The sequence below is a fragment of the Alligator mississippiensis genome, chromosome 1 (genome assembly GCF_030867095.1).
Source record: "Alligator mississippiensis isolate rAllMis1 chromosome 1, rAllMis1, whole genome shotgun sequence".
Taxonomy (NCBI): Eukaryota; Metazoa; Chordata; order Crocodylia; family Alligatoridae; genus Alligator; species Alligator mississippiensis.
The window spans coordinates 13,042,975-13,067,265 of NC_081824.1; the positions used below are offsets into that span (position 1 = coordinate 13,042,975).

At 41.4% G+C, this 24,291-nt stretch overlaps 1 protein-coding gene across 5 annotated transcripts in view; it reads right to left on the bottom strand.

Annotated features, from left to right (window-relative positions):
- CLIC5 (chloride intracellular channel 5) overlaps positions 1–24,291 on the bottom strand; it is a 125,331-nt gene that overhangs the window by 74,030 nt on the left and 27,010 nt on the right. Inside the window, exon 1 of one of the 5 annotated variants that reach the window (XM_006272000.4) lies at positions 5,461–5,820. The exons of the other annotated variants lie outside the window; for them this stretch is intronic. Within the exon in view, the coding sequence (XP_006272062.3) occupies positions 5,461–5,523 (63 nt within the window). The 5' untranslated portion in view covers positions 5,524–5,820. Of the gene's footprint in view, positions 1–5,460; positions 5,821–24,291 lie in introns of those variants that run through there. 5 annotated transcript variants of the gene reach the window in all.

The window sequence follows — 24,291 nt, forward strand, 5'->3', positions numbered from 1 at the left end:
GCACATACTGCAGGCTGCTCCCCCTCTCCCCCTCACCACTCCCTGCAACGGTCCCTGCTGAGTCAACAGGTAGAATCAAAAGGCAGATTCAACAGGTAGCTGGTAATGTCCCTCTGTTGTTTTCTTAATGGGGTGATAAACACTGAGTTAGGGGTTGATAAACACTGTTATCAATTCCCTGCTGGGCTAATCAAAGCATCCTGATGGGGTCTGGCCATGCCCCTTTCAGCTCAGTGCTGTAAAAGGGACAGGAGGGCTGCTCTAGTGCCCCCCAGCTTCTATCCTGAGCCACTGCAGGCATGTGCCTGCATTTCTGGGATATCTGTGCAGTTACAAACCAGTTCAGCCTAGCCAGGTTAGACTAACCTGCAAAGATTGAATCAATTCAGGCACAGGCTTTTTGAATGTCCCTAGCCCTGATGGCAGAGACTGCAATGGTTCCTGGGCCTTTCACAGAGTATGCAAATAGGAGAGAAGACTCGTTGTGCTTTTTCTATCTTCGGCACCCATGAGAAAGCCAGTCTGGCCAATTCATTCACTAACAGTGAGCTTGGTTGTGAATCTTGCCATTACTTCTGACCATGCTTCTTTTGTGGACAACCTCAATCTACTCAGAATGATTCTAAGTTACATAATTTGTACAAGCTGTGTCTTCATCCCATGGATATGGAATTATTAAACAAGTCCCTGGGATCACCAGGCTCCTTTATCTTGCAATGGGGGCTTCTCCTTTAACTGCAGATTACAGAGCACAGTAATGCTTCTGCCCATATGTTTAAGAAATTGTGAGATCAGTAAGCCTAACCCATGTTCTTTAAATTAACATCCTATGAACAGTTGTACTAACTTTAAGTTGGCATTATTAGTCTATAAATCGCTTAAGAGGAAAAACTTTGAACATCACCCTGGAGTTCCTCCACATACATGACCTTTTAGGTATTTCCCTATTGCGCTTCAGGGGCCTGATCCTGTAATTCTTATGGCTTGAACAGGATGTGGGAGTACTCAGCTCTTTGCAGTTTTGGCTCTAAATTGGCAAGTGATTGCATGTTTGCTGTGGGAGGCCTTGGACTCTAGACTTTGCTCCTAAAAGTGTTCAAGTCCACCTCTCCATGTAGTTATAAACCATTTTAGAGTTTTGCACACAAAGGTAATTACAAATTATGACTGTAGATGAGTATTTTATGAGCACAGTTTAGGCAGCAGCTCTGGAAAATCTGGCGCAATATTCATATCTATAATAATGGTTGATCAAATCTATGAAGATTATCAATTTGAACGGCATTACTGATTTAAAAAACACTTTAAAAATCTATCTGACTGATTGAGTTATTGTCACCACGGGTGTAATGTTATCTCAAATACTTGGTTGTCTTTTTAAAAAGAAGTATTTTCAAAGCAGGAAGAATCTTAAAATAAAATGTACTTTGGACCATTGTGATGTTTGGTTACTTATTGTACTTGTCTTGAGCAGTGCAAATAGACAACTTAGTTGTACTGTACTTTTGATTCTAGCTGGCTTTTTGTACTATATTGTTTCTAGTTTTACATTTGTTTCTACTTTTACATTTTATTTACACTCAGTTTCACTTTCTAGATCTCAGGCACTGTTGTGAAAAGTCAGAAATGAAACAATGAAACTATGAAATGTGTCAAACACACACCTGTTTGTACTGCAAATATAACAGAAGCAAATCTATAGCCCTTTAGATTATCCAAATCTATTTTTTAAAATATACATTTTACGTCTGCTTTCTACATTTCCTTCAGAGAAGCAGAAGTTTGGTTTTGCTGCTGTACTAAATTGAACAGGAAAAATTCACCAGAAAAGCTAAATGTAGTCTCCATCAGGGAGTCATTTATGCAAAATTACTTTGTTTCTCCATGACAAAGAATTACAATTAGACTAAGTCACAATGTGCTGGGCTAAGTACTGCAGCAGTTCTACCACCTGATGCTAACTTAAATGGCGCAATACTGCTTCTCTTCCCAACATATACCCAGCCTTTTCCCTGGCGAACCTTCTCAGTACTTTCTTGGAAAAGTTTATAAGCAGGATTGCTTCTGGAAAGTGTTGAGACTGACCAAAGTGCTGTCAGTGCTGGCTAAACTACTGCATGTTTCAGAAGGTATCTAGACTGCATTAAGTTACAGCACTCCTCTTCTATTTACAGCCACTGACTCACCTGCCTTGCTAATGTTTTCTCTTACCTTGGAAGCCCATAAAGCTGAGCTGTTTCTAGCAGCAAATTAACAGAAAGAGAAAATACAACTATCGTGCAGCTTTCTCTCCTTAGCCAACAGCCAATCATATTCGGGCTGACTGATGAACTGCCATTCGGTTTTGCTTGTTTTTGCTTATAGGCTGTTCCACTCCCCATACAGACCAACCCCCACCCCTCCCCACACACACAGCTGCCCATTCACTCCACTTTCACATAACTTATTTGGCTCTACAACCATTCCTTACCTTGACTAAAATACTGGCTCTACTAAAATCATAGGTAAAATACCCCATTGACTTCAGTGGAACAAGGATTTCAGCCCTTGTTCTTAAAGCTTTGTTCAAGCTACTCTTGTTCATTTGCTAACACACCTCACAACATTTTCTGCTTCTCTTGCTGTTAGGGGGATACATAACTATCTGAATAGCTGCAAGCAAAAAGTAACTATAAATGGATCGATGGCAGGATGTTTCAAGTAGAATTTCACTCGGGTCTGCTCTGGGTCTGGTGCTGTTTAATATTTTTATGAATGAAGTGGATGCTAAATAGAGGTCCCTGATCAAGTTTGCAGGTGACACAAAACTAGAAGGAGCTACAAACACGTTGGAGCTATGCTACAAAAAGTATCCTGACAAATTGGAGAACTGGCCTGTATGTGACAAAACAAAATTCAACAGAGATGCTAGATTTAGGAAAGAAAACCCCAAATGCACAAATACAGAATGGGGATAACTAGAAGCACAGTAGCACAGCTCATAAAGATTTGAGGGTTTGTGGCAGACCCTAAATTCAACCTAGGTCAGAAATGGGATGCTGCTGCAAAACAAGCACGTGAAATTTTGGACTTTATCATCAGAAGCTGCCCTGGGAAGCTGCAGAATATCCTCTGATGGAGGTTTTCACGAAGAGGCTGTACAAGCATTTGGCAGGGATGGTTTAGGAAGCACATCCTGCATTTGTGCAGGGGGTCAGGACCCTGAGGTCCCTTCCAACTCTAGGATTGTATGATACTACAAACTGCCATATTTCTGTCCTTCCACACAGTTTTGCCATAGCTGGTATAAGTACCTTTTCCTTTGTGGCTTGGGCCTTCTGGACAAGCCTTCCTATATCCCTCCTCCTCACCAGATCTCCATCTCTAACTACACCTGCAATCATATTGTTTACCCATTATTTATACTCCTTGATTTGTCTCTATATCTCATCTTGGTTTTTCAATCTCGTAGCTATCACTTATTTACTATGGAACTCTGGAACTCTGTAAAGCATGCTTCTTCATGTGATAGTTATTTTTTTACTACTTAAATTCTTTGGATTTTTAACATGGGTAAGTACCACCTCTCCAAAACCACAAGTAAACTCAATATTCATTAATGATTCAAATAATTTAAATTCCTAAAGACAACATTTTTCAAACTCAAATGGTTGAGGGCTGGAGGATTATTTTGAATGTGAGGATGCAGCCATAGTTCTTTAACCCAGTCACAAGGTATGGGTTTCATACAGAAGCCACTGGGTGAAAGTCTATGATCTGTGTTATGCAAGAGGGTGGACCAGATGACCATAATGCTCCTTTCTGGACTTAAAAATCTGTGGGTGACAACCTAACCCCAGTGAAGTCCCCTGAGTCTTATAAAAATGGTCCAAATTGCAGTAACTGATCCTAGCCGGAGAATGCATCTCTCACACTCCACTCCAGGCTCAGCATCCATTTCTAAGCAGAACAAGCAATCAAGTAAAGTCTCACATTCCAGGGCACATTTAGAATGACAACAAAGCACCGCCACTGTCCCAGCACACAATCAACTCCACTCAACCGATTCCTGCAGAAAATGCCTGGGGTCAGACACTCCAGGAAACAAGGTGGCCAGAGCAAGCACCTAATCCCAGAAAGAAGAATTTGCTGGGTTAGTGATCAGCCAGGAGTTCTTGTGCACTTGCTACCTGCTATGAATAATACCTCCATGCTGGTTCTAAATGAAAGACCAGAGTAAAGGATGGGGTGATAGAAGACAAGTGAAGAAGCTACAGATAATCACTGTAGATGTAGGTGTGTATTCCAGGTAGCAGACTGGAACAGCAGTCTTGCAAAGCCCAGCATCATGAAGCCCGAATCTGGCTTGGTGCAAAGATTCCTCCTTCCCTTTTGCTCTTACTAGCAAAAATAAGGGGGGCGAGTGAGGCACCACCCCAGGTCCTGACTTGCTGGGGGAAGGTACAAAAATAGCAGCCATCGCTGCTGCCAGCCTGCCACTAGCACTGCTGGTGACAGCCCACCCACTGCCCAGGCATATACATCTGCTCAGTTTTGCCTCTAGTTGCTCCACACGACACCTTCCAAAGGCCTGATCTAACTCCATTTAAAATCAAAGTTGATCCTTCCATTTATTTCATAGGAACTAACTTAGCCTCAGTAGATTCCACCCTAAATGAACAGAGAAAAGCTCTGCAATATGCTCTAAAGGTCACCGAATGAGAGCTCTGCACATAGATACATTTTGCATTAAGTTTGCTATTAATAAAGTTGTACGCACTGTGGCCTGGAGCCCAGACCCCTTGAAATCAATGGCAAAACTCTCAAGGATCTGAGTGGTGCAGGATCATGACCCACAGCAACTCTCAAGGGCATTAAATCATTTGGAATCCTGTTATACAAGTGCATTTACTGCCTTATATTGCCATCAGGCCAGTTTCTGCTTCTAGTTATACTGGTAAAAATCCAGAGTATTGAAATCAATGGGCTTACCCCAGACTGACATCCATGTAAGCAGGACTGAAATCTGGCTTGTTCTTCACTTCTGAGCGATAATGAAAGACAGTGATAAAAAATTGACAGGGTAATGGGATCACTATTTGCCTTGACGGAGATCAGTGGTGCTTGTCAACCTCTTTCAAGGGCTGCTCTGTGCAGCCCCTGATCCTGTTTCTTCACTCCCTGCCTGGCACAGATAGGGAAAAGCAAGGCAGGGCAAGGGCATGGCAGAGTGCAGGCAGCACGCCAGCAAAATGCAGGGCAAGCTGTACAAAGAGAAGGCAAACAATAAAACAGAAAAGGCACGCTGACTCGCACTCAACAACACTACCTCACTACTAGCATTAGGGATGGGAAGTGCAGCCTGGTGACAATGTTTGCTGTCAAAGTGCTGTTACGGCACTGTGCCAGAAAGTGAAAGTTTGGCTGTTTAATAAAAGCCCAGCTGATGGGAGAGTCTGACAGGGTCAGAGTGCGACTTACCTTCACAAAGAGCTCAATTTCAGGGTCCTTTCCTTCCCCATCTGCAGCACCAGAGTCTGTCATTTTTCAACCCCCACCCCTCCAAAGCCAGGAGCTGTTCTCCTTATATTAAAAGGCAAAAGAAGGTTTCAGTTGAACAGCAGCTAGATTTCCTTTCACGAACAGCTCCCACAAGGCTTTTAAAACATGTCTTTTGTGTTGCTAGAACTCCCCTCCAGTGAAGAAAATAAGTTTCCAGTCTAATAAATAAAAAAGAAATGCAGCCGTCCAAGAAAGAAACACGGTTATATTTATAACAGTTCTTCAGAGCAACAAGTGCTGCTGGGCTGTGCTGTAGTGTAGTATCCTCATCTGTCAGAGCTGCAGCTCACACTGCCAGCCCAAAATAGTCCACAGTAGGAGAGAGGTGGGGTTAATACACAGGGGAGGAGACTGCTCCTGGTACCTAAACCACTGGATCAGCCTTCAGGCAAATTGCTTTGTTCTGCTCTTAAACATCTTTCTGTGTTTCAACTACTATTTCCGACATCCCCCAGTAGGGAGCATTAGTGAAAAGAGAAGAACAGGAAAGCTTGTTTCCATTGCAGAGTAGGTTAATTCTCCCTTGTGAGCACCTTGTATGTTTGCCATTACACCTGGGCAGAGGGATGGTGCGCTGCTATCACACTGGAACAGTAGTGTCTTGTACTGGTTTAAATGAGTGCCTAAGGTAGAGATAAGTGAGGAATCAGCGCCTGGGGTGCGTGGCTGTGGGAGTGAGTCTCTCAGGGAGCTGGAGCACTTGTTAGAGCTGATAGAGAGAGGGCATGTTGTTAAGCAAAATAGTGAGAGCTGCTGATCACATCAATTCAGACCCCCCAGACATAGCCTCTCTGTGTAAGACACAGGTAACAAGCACCGATTTTAATAGGTGTCCCTTCTACCAGGGCAGAATCAGGCACTTGGAATAAACACCGTCTTTCCTCCTTCCAAGCTCTGTTCTTTTTGAACCTCTCTCATATGCTAACAATTTCTGCATCCCTCTATTCCCTCCTGACTTTAATACTCACTATCTGATATGGAAACGCATGGCTATCAAACAGAAAGTTTAATACGCTGTCTTCAACAGTATCTGCAATAAGTCAAGGCTGCATGGTGACAGCTTTTTCCCTACTTTAGGCCTCTGTCCCCAACTCCTGTTTTATGACAGTTTTCTCTTGCATTCTACAAACTTCTTGCAATTCATTGATAGCAATTCTAACCCTGTCAGACCAATAGTCATCAGACTAGACCAAAATTGTGAAACAATGGCCCAAAGCAATTCTGCTTTCCATTTCTAGTGTGTATTGTATTTCCTTTTCAATAACTCTTCTGCCATGATTAAAGACTTATCTCTGATGAGGGTGTTCTTGGTTCTGTGTGTTCATTATAATCTTTAACTGCTTCTGTTGCCCTCTGAGTATCTGGCACACATCCAGTAAAAAAAAAGAGACCAGCAGCTACTTGTATAGGCCTATAGACAAGAATTTAACACGTTCTATTGAATTTGCCCCAACACAACACGTCCCATGGAACCAGTGAGCACTGCAAGGGTCACCAAAATGGTTAAATGTAAATCTGGTTGCATTTTATAATACAGCAACTGTAACTACAATCCAATCAACACTTGTAATTACAGTATAAAATGTGCTCATGGTTTTTGAGTTCTAATTAGCAGTAATTTGTGTAATCAGAAGGTAAACCATAAGAGAATTACATATTATTATCCCTTTGATTTCAAATGTATACATGTATTTTTTGGATTCAGGTACATTAATTACATAACATTTATAATATATTTATTTTCAAGCTCGCAGTAATACTTCCAGCTACATGAGCTAAATGTAAATATGTGTATCAAAAAAAAATCACAATGTAATTATGCAATAATTGCAGTGTGACACCTATATAATTATAATCACTGTACTGTAAACTGCTTCCATAGATAATATATTCTCATCTTGATAATTATAATGTTATTTCTGCTGCAAATTTGATCTCCATGAGTACCTCAAATAATTTAATATACTTTCAATGTGTGGGTATTAGAAACACCAGAAGGTCATGGCTATTTTTTAAAAAGCGCATTTAAAAAAAAAAGAGTACCTTTAGCTTCAATCTCATTGAGAACAAAAGGAAACGGAAGCCGTTTTGCCAGGAACAGTTCTTTGGGAAAGTCTCTATAGCAGAACCTTATTCATCAAGTGCAGACAAAAAAAACCCCATTGTATTTGATCTTAAAAAAAAAATCAATGGACTATCATGTACATTATAGTTCTTTTTAACTATAGGGGGCTGATCAGTTTGCATTACTAAGATAATTTGGGATAAAAATAACTGTTTGACACCGGGGCTAAGTCAAAAAGCCCAAGGCTGAATTGATTTGATTTTCGTAGGTTAGTCTAAGCTGCGTAGATCGAACAGATAAGCAAGTGAACAGACATTCACTTTCAGAATGACATGAACTGGCCCAGGCCAAAAGTTAGCTGGAGCAAGTGAAGCTTCCCATCTCCGAGGGAAGGTATTGCGGGGAAGGTTCAAAGCATCCTGGGATGTTCGGGGACTGTGAGTTAACTTGAACCTGGAGGGGATCAGGGACAGAAGTTCAATAAACTGATTTAACCAAAATCAGTTAAGTCTAATACTTCATCCATCCAGGTTTATCTTAAACCAGTTCCAGCCATTTTGAAAATGGTTTGTGTGTACTGAACTTCTGTTGTGTTATGGATCTGAACCAGTTTCTGATCTCTTATACCAATTTATGTGTAATTTCTGTCCTTAACCCAAGTGCTAAATTTCTTAAAAGGCTTGTATCAAATCATTAACTGATTAACCAGTTCACTTAGGAATGCTTGGAATGTTTTGCTGAGTCCCTAAGAGAGGAGGAAACCTATGGCCCATAGAAAGAAAGTGAAGGTGCAGTACTTTCAAGCCAACTTTTCTCCTTCCCAGTTATGGGTGCTGAAGGGGATGCTCAGACCCCTTGAGTAACAGCTTTGGAGTTAGGCAAGTAGAGGCAGGCAGAGACATAACAGGGCAGTCCTGCGCCTAAGGCAGCTACAACACATGAGGCAGTGCCAGCTGCCATGGTGCTGATGGTGGCTGTGAGATGAGCTGATGCTGTGGCAGCAGCTGTTTTTGCACCCTCGTCCCTCCTTCCCCCCCACAACACCCACACACAGACAAAGGGCTGCTGCCTCAGCACCTCCCTTTCCCTGGCCTATATGAAACAGTGCCACTCAGAGCCATATCTCTTCCTCTGTATCCTGCTCTTTTGTCCTCTATGCCAGGATTTGCAGTGGGGCCCTCAGAGGACAAGATGCCATATGCAAAGGCTGTAAGATGTAAGATGCCATATGCCAAGGCTGAACCAGTGGGAATTCTCCCCTGGCTGCTCTGGGTCTCTAATGGGCTCTTTTCTATTGCTAGATAGAGAAAATCCATCCCCTGATCAGCAGCATGTGGATGATCAGTTATGCATCCCACCAGAATCTACTAGAGATACCTCACCAGAGTTCAAATCACCTACCTCAGCAATCTGGGTATCAATCAGAAGCAAAACTCAGGTGATCATGGGGCATTTAATTAAATGGAATTGAATTTAAAATAAAAAATGCATACCATGTGACAAAGTTGTCTAAGTTCAGTAATAAAGGGCCTGCTGTTGACCAATTATTTCATTCCTCCTTAATGGATAGTTAGGGGTTGAATGCCTTTCTCTCTCCTTAGGGTCATGGCAAATTGAAGGTGCTTAGTTCCTTCTAGAAATTGCTCACCCCTATACAGGATAAAACTTTTGCTCATGTAAATGCTACATAATCTTTTTAAAATAGGCATAAAAGATTGATGTAAGATAAACATTACAGGAAGCACTGAGTAGGAGGAAATATATAGAAAGGTCCTGTACAGTATACTCATGCTGTTTTTTTACTGGGTTTCTGTCATATAAAACTGATGTATTACTTATAGGCAGGTGAAACCTTTCCTAGCATGATGCTATTATTTCCTACACGGGCCTGCTTTTGTGCTGTAAAACCAATTCTTCCTTCTATAGATCAACTAAGGATAGGTTAATAACTGAGAAATGATTAGCACACTCTCATTTTACTGCAGAGAAAAGAGGTTGTTTGGCTTTGGCCTATTGTTCTCTCACAAGTCAGAGGTAGCAAAGGCGTTGAGTTACACACAAGATCAAGATTAGATGCAGATTATGAAGTCTTCATACGGCAAGCCATTATAGGTTTATGAAGTATACAAATGAACGTGATCATGTGGCCTCCATTAATAAAACAGGAAGGCAGCTCCAGAAAGAGAATTGTCACATTCTGTGCATAAGACCTTTATTGTACCTGAACTTGAACTTGCTATCAGCTTTCACATGCCTGACCCAAACCTGATTTCCAGGAGATTCATTTTGAGCAGGTGAAGTGGAGGCCAAGAATAAAGAATTTAACTACAATGTGTTGTGCTCTCACAGATTGCCAGTTTCCCAGACGGAGCTCTATGAAGAAGGCATTCTTCTGGGCCTCCTTAATCCAGGCACCTAGCTGAATGCCACTGGGCTCTGTGTATGTCCCCCCTGCCTCCTCCCCACAAGTTTTATAACATGGATTTCATCTTCCTGAGTTCAGCAGCCTTCTTTTTCAGACTGGAACTTACTTTAATTGAGAAGTGTCAAAAAGGCATAACCCTGACAATGGCATGGGCAGGAGTTATTAGAATCAGGATTTCAAACAGTCTAGCTCAGGGGCCAGCAATCTTTTAGCAGTGGCAGGCTGAGTTAACACAGCTTGATCTGAAGGAGGGCCACCACTTAGGCCTCAACCACTGCTGCCATTTCCCCCTCCACCAATTCTCCTTGCCACTGAATTATTACTGACACCACCAACCATTAAATTCCTACTGAGATCTGGTCTGGTTAAAATTACTTGGTGGGCCTGATCTAGCCCATGGCTGTAGGTTGCTAACCCTTGGTCTAGCTCACCAAGAATAATCCAGCTAAACAGCAGCTGCAGATTTAATTTGTGACCTGTGCTCACTCAGGCCATACAGAAATAAAATAACTGCTGGGAAGGGGAAACACGCCCTACTCAAACATTTATTTTTTTTTATTGTCTAAAGCTATTTCCTGTATCCCTGTCTACTATTTGCTTTGATGAGTAGTTTATTTAGCAACTTAATGAATATGGGACTGATCATGAAGTCCTGAGCAAAATGGGAAAACAAAGCAGTTAAACTCGCACGGTGCATCTACACGTTCATTAATGTGCTGTAGTTCCTGTGCATTAAATTTAGTACTTGGTTAACCAAGTACAAAGTCAATGTGCAGTAACTCTCGCTACTGTGCAGTAGCACTGGTGCACAGCTTTTTAGTGACATTTACTAAGCAGTAGCCTAATACTAGTTCACAGTAGCGTATTAGCACGTTTTTTGCCCAGCACACTACTGCACAGTGTTATTAGGCTACTGCACAGTTAGTGTCTCATGCAGACAAGCCCAAAAGGAAATAAGTATCAAATCAAGTTCTGAGGCTCTTAATCAATTTTCATAGACGGGAAAAGGAATTTAACTAATTAAATACTGTGTAAAAAACAGCCCCTACTTTTGGCTACACAATGTATGTATATGTAAGAGCTTTCCTCACTACTTTGTGCTCAGAGAGGGCCAAATGGAAGTACAGCACATATACATTGAAGCAGGGGAGAAAATGTTCCCCTGAATTCCCTGAAGATGCATGATGCCCCAAATGGACAGGGACAGGGCACAAGGGAGGACCACAGCCTTGACCTCCTTGAGCGTTACTTAGTTAACTAGTGGGAATAACAGGCATCACCCAAAGTAATGCAATACTAAGTGTGCAGCCTGTGTGGGTCTAGGAGTTGGCAAGATGCCATGCTGAGCATCCACTGGGGTAAGCATGTATAAGTATATGATGTTATTGTGATTTGTGCCTAAATGGAACAATCTAGCTCTCAGGAAGTATGTAATCTCATGGGCAGCATGTGTTATGTGTTGCTCTCTATGCCTAATTCACAGAAGATGTGATTCTGCCTTGCCTACAAGCTACAGAATCTAGCTTTTTTCCCAGTCTGTGAAAATGCATGGTGTTAGCTCTGGAGGTCTATGGATCAAACTCAGTTATTTACCAAGATGACTGTCATTGCATAAAGACCACAGGAATTGGCTCAATGGGAGTTTTACACAGAGGTAGTATCTGTTCCAAAATAATGGTGCATGTGATAGGCCGTGCTTATTTTCATATGAATGTAAGCACAGAACTTAGCCACAGTAAAATATTAACACAGGCTAACTTGGAGAAAAAAAATCATATTGCTGCTCAGTGGAAAGTAAGATTCATTAGGGATCAATTAGAGCAAATCTCATGTTTCATTTGTTATCTCTGACAGATCACAGCACTCGGAAAAGGTACAGAGTTAAGGAGCAGCCACCTCAAGGGAAATTTATATGCTCAAAAATATAAATTGTTGTTTAACTAAATCTCTCACTCTTATTAGGCTGAGGTCTCCTTCAAGACCTTCAGCTTTTTAGCATTTATTAAAACAAGTTTTCTTCAATAAAAATCAGGAAACTGAAGTAAACTCCTGCATTTGATTTTAACTGCAGCAGAAATGAGTATTGTTCATTCACTAAAATGCTCCCTTTCTTGATTGTGTTCACCAAAGTGGCTTCTAGAGGGCAGTGTTTTCTTCATTTTATTATCATTACAAAACTGACATGTCCATTGAAAATTAAATTGGGGCTAAGAACATTTTCCAAAAGAGGACAGGAAATTAAATGCCATGTTCTATGAATGTTTTAAAAAGTGATGTAGCATCAGTGAAAACAAAACATTACTGAAGTGCTAGAACTGGCATGTGGGTAAACTCAGCTGATGAAAAAAATTTACATCTCTACTGAGACAAGTACATAATTTTATTTCAGACTATGAATAATAAATCAAAATATCTATTCACTTTTGCTCTGCACATACTTAGTGAATGTTAAAGCTATGGCCTGCGGGTTGGATCTAGCCTACAAAACCTTTGGATCCAGCTCAAGGATGTGGGTCTTCGGCAGCATTCAGCAGCAGGGAACATCTTCTGTGGGCATTCTCCCCATGCCACCATGGGGATGAATGCTGGCTACAAGCAAGCTCCCCGGGCCACCACCCTAATGCCTCCTTCAGAGGAGGTCATTCTGGGCCACAGTCAGAAAAGGTTGCCTACCCCTGTGCACAATATAATACCAGACTGGATGTGGTATCATTTTTACCCAGTTTCACATAGTATCAGCAAACACACTGTAACAGTATTAGCAGTCAGCTCTCCTCTTGCTGTCAAAGAATTAAAACTAAATAATTTTACTTGGCCACATTCACGCACAGCCCAAGATTTTTTGCCACCCTCCCTTGTAACATACCTGGGAGCCATCCTGTTCACTTCTGCACACGCCCAGACTCCCAAGGCAGCCCCCAATGAATGTGTGAGAAGTGCCGGCACACCAGTTTTGCTGCTCCCTTCAATTTGCCACCCTAGGCTGCCACCTGTGCTCCCTGGTCAGTTATGCCAGCCCTGGCTACATTTAGAGTAAAATATTCTGTGGATGTAGCAACCTGGAGAATTTTCTGCCTAAGATGTTAAGGCCTTGTCTGCAAAAAAAAGTTGTATCACTTTAATTATACCAGTACAGTTAATACCAGTTTGGTATATATAAGTATAGTTAAAGTGTATATACCAATATAGTTAAACTATACCAGTACAGTTAAACTAAGCAGTATAGTTAAAGTGATATAATCCCACCAGTATTAGTTATGGAGATACGTACACCTCTATAAAAATGTCTTGCACAGATATAACTTAATTTTAATCTTTCATCCCTATCAACATATTTATAGCAGATAAAAATCTTTTTGCACTCACTGGCTATGTCTACATGTGCACTTTACTGTGGAGTATACTAATAAACTGTGGAGAAACGTGTAGCCATTTACAGATGCAACGGTATTATTATGCTGACCACAGGTGGAAATAGCACCCAGTCAGCCCAGCCAGCCAGGGGCCAGACTCCTGCTTACCCACACAGCTCCGCACTTTCAGCACCTTTGTGCCCCAGGAAGGCCTGATGTCACCCAATGCCGCCACCCAGAGCCCTGGGCTGACTCCAGTGCCCCCTGTCAGCTCAGGCCTGCTCTGTCTCAGCTCAAATTGCTGCTGTCCTTGGTGCATATGTAGATGCTGCACCCAGGAACAGTTTATTCCAGCTCAAACTGCTCTGGAGTTTATTGCTTTGCATTAATTGCATGTGTAGACACACCCATTGTCTTTTACATTTGCATCTCATCTGGGCAGCATTTTGAAGCAGTTCATCTGCTCAAACTCAGAAGTTCACACAAGTTAACATTTTAGCAGGAATTATGTACAACTAAAAAAGCCAGTCAGGTAACTTGTCCTGGCCTAGTAATGCAGACTGGCAGCTGCACGCTTCTGTTCTGACTCACTTGAAAATCCCTGCAGCAACAGTGTTACAGAGCTCCTGCAACAGGAGCCATTGATGGATGGGAAATCCGGAGAATTCAAGTCAGAAGATATAGTAAACAATTTTATGTGCATCTACCTGTAGCCTCCAGCACAATGCCCACAAGGAAGTTTTATTGCTTACTTCAGTGGGGTCAGGATTTCACCCTACATGTGGACCTCCTCTACAGAAATGTTTCACCTCCATATTGGAGATGAGAGTGATAGGTACGTTAAATGATTTAAGTCCACAGATGCATACGTTCAGCTTCTTGCTTTTAAATGGGTTTAGGTTTCACTATGATATTTGGTGAAATATTTTTGCAAGAAGTGACTTTCTGTATCCAGATACGTGGCATTTCTAGAAGCCAAAACCCCAGGTTCCAAGACAGGTTTACTGAACCCTCACTCAGGCTGATTCCCATAAATTTGGGATTTTGACGCAGGCATGTTTGAATGAATTTGTGAAACAGAAGATTTCAGTATCTTGAAGTCTCCCATTATACCAATGAGGTTTCACCTCATTGTGCTTTGTGGTCTGGCTAGCATCACACTGGCAGTGCTGCACACCTTGTATAAGTAACATGTTCCCTGCTGACCCTGAGTCTCTCCTGTGCTGTATCACTCTCCTTAGAGATCTGCCCTCATTCATTTTTCATCCCACCCCTTGATACTTTTGTGATAGAGTTTCAATAAAGTTTAGCATTGTAAATAGCTAGCTTTTCTTTGCCGATTATCACAAGTGGGAGAGCTAATGAACATTAAATGTATCTGTTTTATCTACAATTCAGATGTGTCACATCATGAGACATTTTATGCTGATTCTACTATACTTAGCTGTTCTTTGCTTAGGCTAAATCTTAACTGCAGAGCTAATACAGTCAATCAGCATACAGGTCTGAGCAGGCTGGACTAGACTAAGAGTAAACAGGTACTCTTGAGTTATTATGTCCTCACTGGTGCTGCTCTCATCTATGTGTGTTGCCAGTGCTTCTGGAGGCATATCCCATTATTTGTGCTGCAGTAAACAAAGTTGCCCTATGATTCTTTCTCAATGAATTGTGGAAAAACTTTTCTATCCTTTTTGATAGAGGGCAAACTGTGGTAAATTTGAAGTATTGCTGGCACTCAAGCAATTTAGTCTGCATCTTCGCTGCAAAGTGGATGTGGTGCCAGCCTCAGTGAAAGTAGCTCCCAGCATTAACTTATAGGCCCAGGATGTACCATTTATTTCAGGCTGAAAGCTTGCTAAAGTCAGGTGAGGTCCTTGTGCATGAACAGGAACTGGAATAGGTCCAACGGCTACTCTCAGGGTGAAAGGTACTCCTATGCCAAGACAAGTAGTAGATTCAATTTAATACTGAGGTTGATTATTGCTAGCACGTTACTTTCCCCATAAAAATCTCTGAACCTTCTCCCATGTCAGAAAGATATTCTGTGGGATATTATATGAACAATGGAAAACATAGGACACTGACTACAATGCCTTACAATAATATCATCCATCACTGGTTTATCAAAACAGACGGGCATCTTTCTATTCTCACCAATCTTACTTAAATGACAGGTATTGATACTCTACATAGAATTACTTAGGTGGGTCAAAGGAATGCTAATAAAGATACTGAGCCCTTTATCTTGATGCTAGCAATTCCAATCTGACCTGGGCCAGGCAGTAACTGCCATCTGATATCAGATTAATTCATTAATGTCTGCAAATGTGTTTCATCATTCTAAGCAAAAATAATAATGTCTGATTATTAAGAGGTCTCAATGAGATGGCAGCCTTTCAGATCACATCACTGGGGTCCATATTGCGTGCAAGCACACACAAACTCATAATTGACACTCAAAGCAGAAAGATTAATAACTAGTGAATACCCCGTGAAGAGTGACTTAGTTTCTCGTCCCTATACCCACAACAGGATGGACAGAAGTATTCATTGCTGCAGCTCATAAAGGACTCTTCTGCATATAAAAAGAAGCCTATATTGCACAAGACGGTCAACCCAGCATCTTTCACAATATTTATCTTTGATATAAAAGATCACCAAATTAAAGTAATAAATAAAAAAAAATCAAGTAATGCTACAATAAAGGAGAAATTGACTAAGCAGTCATAAGTGGCCTTTTCAGAAAATTAAGCATATCAAATCAAAACTGAAAACAGTTTAACACAACAAGATCAATAGTCAGGCTTACTGAATATTATTGATACTCTAAATTATAAAAATGCAATTAAAATATTATAACTAGACTGAACAGTAGTTCAATCTTGCATTTTCCATAGTGCAGAGCTCTATCAAATCATGAGCACAGGAAGAGAATTTCAGAGCGACTTGAACTGTTACATAAAGGATTAATTATGGTTAAGGTGACAGTACCAATTATCAAAATTTCCAATACTCTCCATTGTAAGAGTCTGTTTTAAGTTGCTTACAGTTTTACCAAACTTAGCTACTGAGGTGGACACTTTCCAAACCAGGTATCTGTTTCATGATGATTTTTTTTTCAGTTGCAGGAAAAAATGTAGAGGTTTTTGAAAACAATGTTTTGCCCATGTTAAAAAATTCATGTAACTTGTTCTTGGAACAGCTCCAGAAATCCCATGTTTTGAAGCAAGGACTTCAAATTTGGAAACTAGATGGTCTTAGTGTCTCATCTTTGCTCCCAGGATTATTTCTATTTTTTCTTCCAGTTATTGGGTCATGCAAAATGCATAAGCAGTCCTGGAAGCAAGGACCAAAATCCAGGTCTTGCCCTCAGTAAATAGCAATGTGCCCTAACCCTCAGCTATAGAGGCCTGTTCCCTCTTGCGCCTTCCTCTTCGGGTCTCAAAGATTTTGCATTGTTGACTTAATCATGGCCCAACTTCAGTTGGAGAAGAGGAGAGTGACCCCAACCAACTTCCAGAGCTTGAGAGCTAGGACACTCTCCTGGAAAGTGAGAGATGTCAGTTTGAATCTTGCTGGGCTGACTAGGGACTTGAACACAGGCGAGTGCTCTACCCACTAAGAAAGTGGTTGGCAACCTTTTCAAGTCACAAGCTGGAATGATCCTGCTCAGGTCAGAGATGTGCAAGAAGGTAAGCACTAGGAACCAGCCACTGCCACTTCTTTCTGCACTAGCACAAAGAGAGCTCCCATAGACGCCACTTCTCCCCACAGCAACATGGGGAGAGCTTCTGCAGCCATTGCTTCTGCTCGTGGTGGCACAGGGAGAGTGACCACTGCCAAAGCCCCCCACTGCTTTAATGCCACACCCATGGGCCAAATCAAATGGTTCTGCAGGCCAAATCCAGCCCACAGGCCATAGGTTGTCAACGTTTGCACTAGAATATTAAATAAGAAGTGGCTGGTGGCCTTACTACCATGTGAACCCTGCTCTGTTAGGCTTCTGTTCTCAGAAGACGAATCCATCCTTAGGGTCTCAACCGGACCGCACTGGGCACTAAGCTTCAGAGAGGGATGGAAGCTTAGGTAGATGCCGGAGCAGAAGACGCACTGTTAGCCAGGCAGCTCTGTATTCAGCCTCCAGGCTCTCTCAATTGCTCTTTGTAGGTGCCCAACACTCCCCACTGCCTATACAAGGAGCTTAACTCCATTTCTTTGAATCACCTTCATGGGTCCATGTACCTCAGTAATATTGCACAAGTAATATAGAGGGATCCGAGGGGTTAATCTGGAGGTTGTCTGGGGTCACAACCCTGTACCCTCAATAAAGATGTTGCAGTTGCTATTTTAGCCTCATCTGCAAAGTAGACTCCTTGTATATGCTCGTACTTGACTGATTCATGTAGACACTTGCACAGAAGAACACAGACATTTTGCAGGCACAGTTTTCCACTCATACTCATGGGTCAGCCTGCCACCATCTGCTTTGAAAATCTGTCCTGTTTGTTTTGGAAAGTATAACTCAGTCACCCCCTGTGAGCCAACCCATCCAGTAAATACCTACACTTATTGGATAAGTTATTTGTTAAGTGATTTTAACCAGCACTATGTTCTCAATTATACATTTGTAGAAACTTGTGAAACACATTATATCCTTCTCTGGTGGTGTTCAGGAAGGGAATGCTTTCTCAGCGCAGCTGTGCTCTAAGCTTTTATACTGTTGCTATTTTAAGCTGTTATCAGTCATGGGTGCCAGGACCAATCAGCATTAAAGCTTGGAAAGAACTCTGCTTTGGTCCAAACTCCATTCTCTGCAATCTTGTAGGGAGGAGCCAAATAATCAAGAGTGTATTGCTTCAACCTTTGGTAATTAATCACATCTCTCATTACTGCAAGGCAAGGCATCAGCACAACATACCATACGAGTCAGTCAGGAATGAACCAAAGTAACTTCGAATCAATAGATCAACATTCTTAATAAAGACATGTTTGCTAACATTTCACACGTCTGATGAACTGCAATAAACTCTGTCAGCCCATAGCAGCATAGAAGCAAAAAATAATCTGTTTGTCTGCTTTACACAGAGGAGCTTTTAGTTGCATGATAAGCCAATATTTATCTTAGATTATTTATGCTTTGGTGTGGCCCATGCACCTGATTTCTTCATTTACAGCAGGAAGACAGCTTGGTGCCTCTTAAACACTGGCCAAATTTTGAACTGTACTGGATCTATGGGCTCTTAAACTTCCCTTGGTCTGAAGAGGTAGAGTCTCCTGGCCTTCTCTGGTATGCTTCCTGGCCACCACCACTGTCTACTACCCCATCCCAGAAATGAGATTCTGTAGTTTAGGTGTGTTAGGTCTGGAGAAATCCTTTCTCTTCTAACCTCCAGTCCTCTCTTCTAAGGCCTGATCAACCTCCTGCCTGATCAAAACTTTTCCCTTGCCTGAAACATTGCTTTATGACTTATCTCTGGGAATTTAGATTTGAAAACTGGTTTGCTGAGTGGTAGCCAACTCCAGGTCCCACAGTGCTTCTATAGGTCTATTAGGATATCTGTGGTGCTTCTATAGGTCCATTAGGATATCCGTGCTGAAATCCTGCCTCCACTGAAGTCAGTTACATCACCCTTGTTGACTTGATTGGTGCAAATATTTCATTCCTGGGAATAGGAGTTGGTCAAAAAGAAAATTCCTGTATTTTCAGTTAGACCCACTGAGCAGCCAGCATATCAACAGTGACACAAGTTGCATCACTTACATAATAATAATGCCAGCCATATAGTCTTTCCTACTTTTCATTTGTACTGGGACATTTAATTTCCTTTAGTTTCGAGATCACACGTATAGAGGTACTAAAGCAATGAAGAAGATTATAATGGAACAATTAGTTTGATTTAGTTTCCTACCTTATAACATCAAACTTTTCCCACAATTTTCTCCAAACGATAACACTTGGACACAATTAAACCACTCCCCACTTTTGTAAAGTGAGATGTCACTGCACAGTTCTCCCACTGAACATCCTCTTGAAACATGCTTATAAGTCTTTTAGAGCTCAGTCCTGTGAGGGAGGGAGTATTCTGGCCCAAACTAACAAAGCATTTCAGCACAAGATGAATTTTAAAGATCTGACTTCATTGTGAAGAATATGAAAGGGATTCTTCATGTACTTAAAGTTAAGCACGTGCTTCAGAGTATTGTTGGATCAGGTCCAGAGTACTCAGTACCTTGAAGGACAGAATTCTAATATGACATTTTTGAAAGAGATTGGGAGAAGAGTATATCTTCATTATGAAGATATGAATCCTTATGAATCTTTATAAGGATATATTCTGAGTTCTGGACCTCTTGTGAAGACCTAAATGTGATACCTACAAAAAAGGGCATACAGGGCAACCTGGTTTTCAATGTCGCTTGAAATTAACGTGGCATATACACCTGAATATCAGTTTGCTATAAATGAAAACTATAAAAGATCTCTTCAGTAACCTTAGCTCACTCCAGGATAATACAGACTTGTTCCTTGATATATATTCTCAAGTATTTTGGCATGTACTCCAGCAAATGATGGGCTTCCACTATTCCTCTTTAGAGACTATCCACTTAGAAATGTTAAAACTAGGAAAACGTCTTTACATTTAGACTTAATTTTCCTTTCATTCCAAGATTAGTTAATTTCACTGTATTATTTCTACTTCACAAGAACTTGCCAGTTCTGTACAAAGAACCTGCAAGTCTAGGATATGCCATCTCTGAAAAATGAGGGCTCACCCAAATGCAAAGCCAAAAGGTGTCAATATTACAATTATTGACACGAATATCAAAATTATCAAAATACAGAATGATCATGAATGTCTGTGACTAGAGTTTATGAAAAATTGATCCAAGCAATAAAGTATTGTATAGAGCTCCATACGATTTAAGGAAACACTATTATTTCACTTGTATAGTGGGAAGAACAGAGGCCAGGTTCATCTGTATTTCAGCATAAAAGCTCCTTCTTTACTTTACCTCTCAGTCACATCTTAAATAATCTGTGTGGATACAGTGCTAAAGTTCTGTTTACAGAGGCTAAAAGTGTGCAAACACAGAGATATTGTATATAGGGGAATAACCCTAACAAGTGTGAAATAAGAACCAGGAGAGAAGCCTTGGAAAAATGGAACTAGAGAGCTTATCATTCAGGATGGAAACCCTTGAGATGATGAGCAATCTCAACATTTTAAGATGTTAGTTGTAGCTGAAAGTCCTTAGCACTTTGCAGAAAGGGTAGAGCACCCTGCTATTGAAAGGAAAGCATGTGGTGGGAAGATAATTTGCCCATAGTGTTGGACTGATGTTTGCTCATCCCAGTTTATCTAACATACAACAACGTGCTTATCCAATAACAATTAATGATTAATATGGTGGGGATTGTTGAGCTGTATTAGAATATAATTTAGAATCATTTTTAAAGAAATCTTCTGAAATGTGACACAGTCATGGAGAAGGCAAGTGAATCCACGGATACATAAGGAGAGGTGTTTCCAGCAGAGAGAAGGGATTATCAGTTCCATTTTTCATTGGTGAGACCTCCAATGGAATACTGAGTAGCTTTCTGGTGGTTACCCCACTGGTATTCTCTGGAAAACTTGTACACCAACATCAGCTTTCTAGCCCCCCAGATCCACAACCAAGATGGCACCCTACAAACCACCATATACAAAAAACCCATGGACCACTATACACGTGCCCATAAGAACAGTAATCACCACAAGCACACCAAAAAGCTGTACTCTATAGTCAGACCCTCAGATACCACCATTTCTGCTCTGAAGAGAACACTTGCGACAGCCACCCAGCCAGCCTAAAACTTTCCTTTATGCAACAAGGACACACCAGTAGAGAAACAGACCACGTCCTTGAAAGAGCCACCCCAGTACCCCACAGTAACCTGCTATAATACAAAGAGAAACCCTGCTGTGACCACACACCTGGGGAGTCACCTACAAGCCCACACTGGAACTAATAGAAGAATCATCACACAACCTATACCCAACAAAGATCTGACCTTGAAAGAAATATTCCTAGGCCCTCTGCTCCTGGCTTTCAAGCAACCCCCAGCTTTGCCCAACTCATCATTAGAAGCAAATTGCTCAACAGAAAACAAATGGGACATTGAAACTGCCTTAGCAATAAATGTTAGCACACATCTACTGCCACTACAGTCAACACCCCCCACAACAGACCCATCAGAATCAATGGGTCCTATACATACCTTTCCCAAAATGTGATATATCTGATCCAATGCACTAAATGCCTGCATGGTAACTGTATATGTGAAACTAAATAACAACCACGCATCAAAATGAACTCTCACTCAAAAAAATACAAAGGACAGAGACACACACATACAACACTAGGAGCACATTTTCCACAGAACAGTTGTTCCCTTTCTGACCTCGCTATCCTCATGCTCATGGGAAATCTACCAAACACCTCTAAAAGGTGAACTCAGGAACAAAATTTCATAAGCTGGTTGGACACTAAGAATCAAGGACTGAACTCTGATATTGATTTTTTTATACACTATAATCTACCTGATTCCTGAATTTCTTCCTATACATAACAGGTATTAATGACCTCCTTCCTAGTTGATAGATTTTGATCTCTCTACAATCAGCTTCTTTTCTTTTGCTAATTGTGGCTGCTTGCAGATGTTTAAAAAAAAAAAGCACTTTATCGGAAGCAGTAATACATTACTTCAACCTGGTTCTGCAGCATCTGTAAAGATTGGGTGCTCCCGCAGGGCTTTTTGGTGCTTTTAGCTAAAACTGATTCAATCTGCGATTAGGTAACAGTGCCAAAAAAGCCCCACTAATGCTCCCAATCTTTACAGATGTTGGGCGAACTGGGTTGAAGCAATGTGCAGCCTCTTCTGGGCATGTGCAGGGCTCAGTGCAGGAACATGCCCAGTTTAAATTAAAGAGCCATTTATTATTATTATTATTGTTATTATTATTATTATTATTAGCATCTGCAAGCACCCTGTTTGTCCTGGGAATTCCCCTCTTGCCTCCAATTTCACAGCTCTACTCTTGGCTCTTAACATTCATTGTGCTTGCTTCCCTCTTCAGACCCAATGAAGAACGTCTTGCATTCAAAAGCGTGCATAACTTTATTCCAACCATGCAATTGATCCAATAAAAGATAACGCCCCCCACAAATCCTTGGCTTTTGCCTATGTTCCTATGAAATTATCCACCTCTCTCAGAGTCTATGTTGCCCAGATAACTGTGGGCCAAAGTACAATGTTCTGTTCCTGACTCGGCCACAGATTCTCAATCAGGCACATCCTGGCACATCAATCAGGCACATCCAAAATGACTACACAGATTCTCTGAACAGTTAACATTTTACATAAACCATATCTAGAACAGACCTTGGGAAGTGCAATTTCAGTTGGCTGGTTCTGCTAAGTAAGCCCCTAAAATACAAACTAATAACTAAGCAAGTATATTTGAGAAATAAAGGCAGATGTAGAGATCTTTTGTAAGAGTTTTCATGTTCTGTTCATTCCCTCAGAGCCAATGAAGAGGAGAGTTTAGAGGTCTTTAGTCAAGTTCTTTTTCAAAAGAATGGCCATGGATTTCATTCAGGGAAAAGGGCTGAGGTATGCAATAGAACCATAAAAAAATAGATCTCAAAGGGACCTCAGGAGGCCATCTAGTCTGACTCCCTGTTCAAGCAGAACCATCCCTGTCTAACACCCTAGACCACAGGTGCTTAACTGCCAGCCTGCAGGCTGGATCTGGCCCTTGGTACCATGTCATTCAGCTTGCAGGGCTCCCTACAAGTCTTCGGGGAGCCCCATGGACCATGGTCCTGTTCACTAAATTGGGTGCATAGGGGCTGATCTCGATGCATGCGTCAAGCAGAGGTGGTACAGGGCCCCAGGGCCTAATCCTGGCACGTAGGGCACCAGGACCCAATCCCAGAACACAAGCCTGGGTGAAGATGGCATGGGGCCCCAGGGCCTGATCCCAATGTGTGAGGCCAGATGGAAGCACTGAGGGGCCCTAGAGCCTAATCCCATTGTATAGGGTCCAATCCAGCCCAGACTAGCCCCATACCACTCATAAGGCTCATAGGGCCAAAATATTGAGTACCTAGACAATGCCTGTCTACCCTGATCTTGAAAACTTCTAAGGATGGAGATTCTACGACTTCTCTAGACAGTCTTTTACAATGATTAACCACTCTCAAAGTGAGCAAGTTCTTTCTAATACCTATTCTAAATTTACCTTACTGAAATATGAGACCATTACTCTTTGTCCTGTCCCCTGACGCCACAGAGGATCATCCGTTACCATTCTCTTTATAATCACCCTTTTCAGGTATTTGAAGGCTATTATCAAATCCCTTCTCTTCTCCAGATTAAATAATCCTAAATGATGATTTGTATTTGAACTAAACCAGGACATCCAATTATTTGCCTGTGTATCCAGCATTAGGATGTTTGGTCATCATGACTCATTAATCACAAGACATTGAAAACACAAAAGAAATCTGAATCATCTGGTGGATTATTGATAATCTGAATAAACTGAACAAAATTTAGTCTTCAAATGCCTGAGTTTTGTTGTTGTTTTTTAATATAAAGAACAAACTTTGTCCAGCATGCATGGTCTACCAGTATCCCAATGAACTTTACACATACACATCACATTGCCTGTTTTGTTATGCCCCTTACCCCACCATGGGTCTGTCTTGTCTGTTTAGACTGTAAACTCTTGGAAACCAGGTCTGTCAACTACTCTGTGTTTATACAGCAACTAGCACAATGAAATACCCCCTTGGTTGGCCCTTAGGCACTGCTTTGGTTAAAATAATAGAAAATAATAAGAAACTAATATACAGTGGGC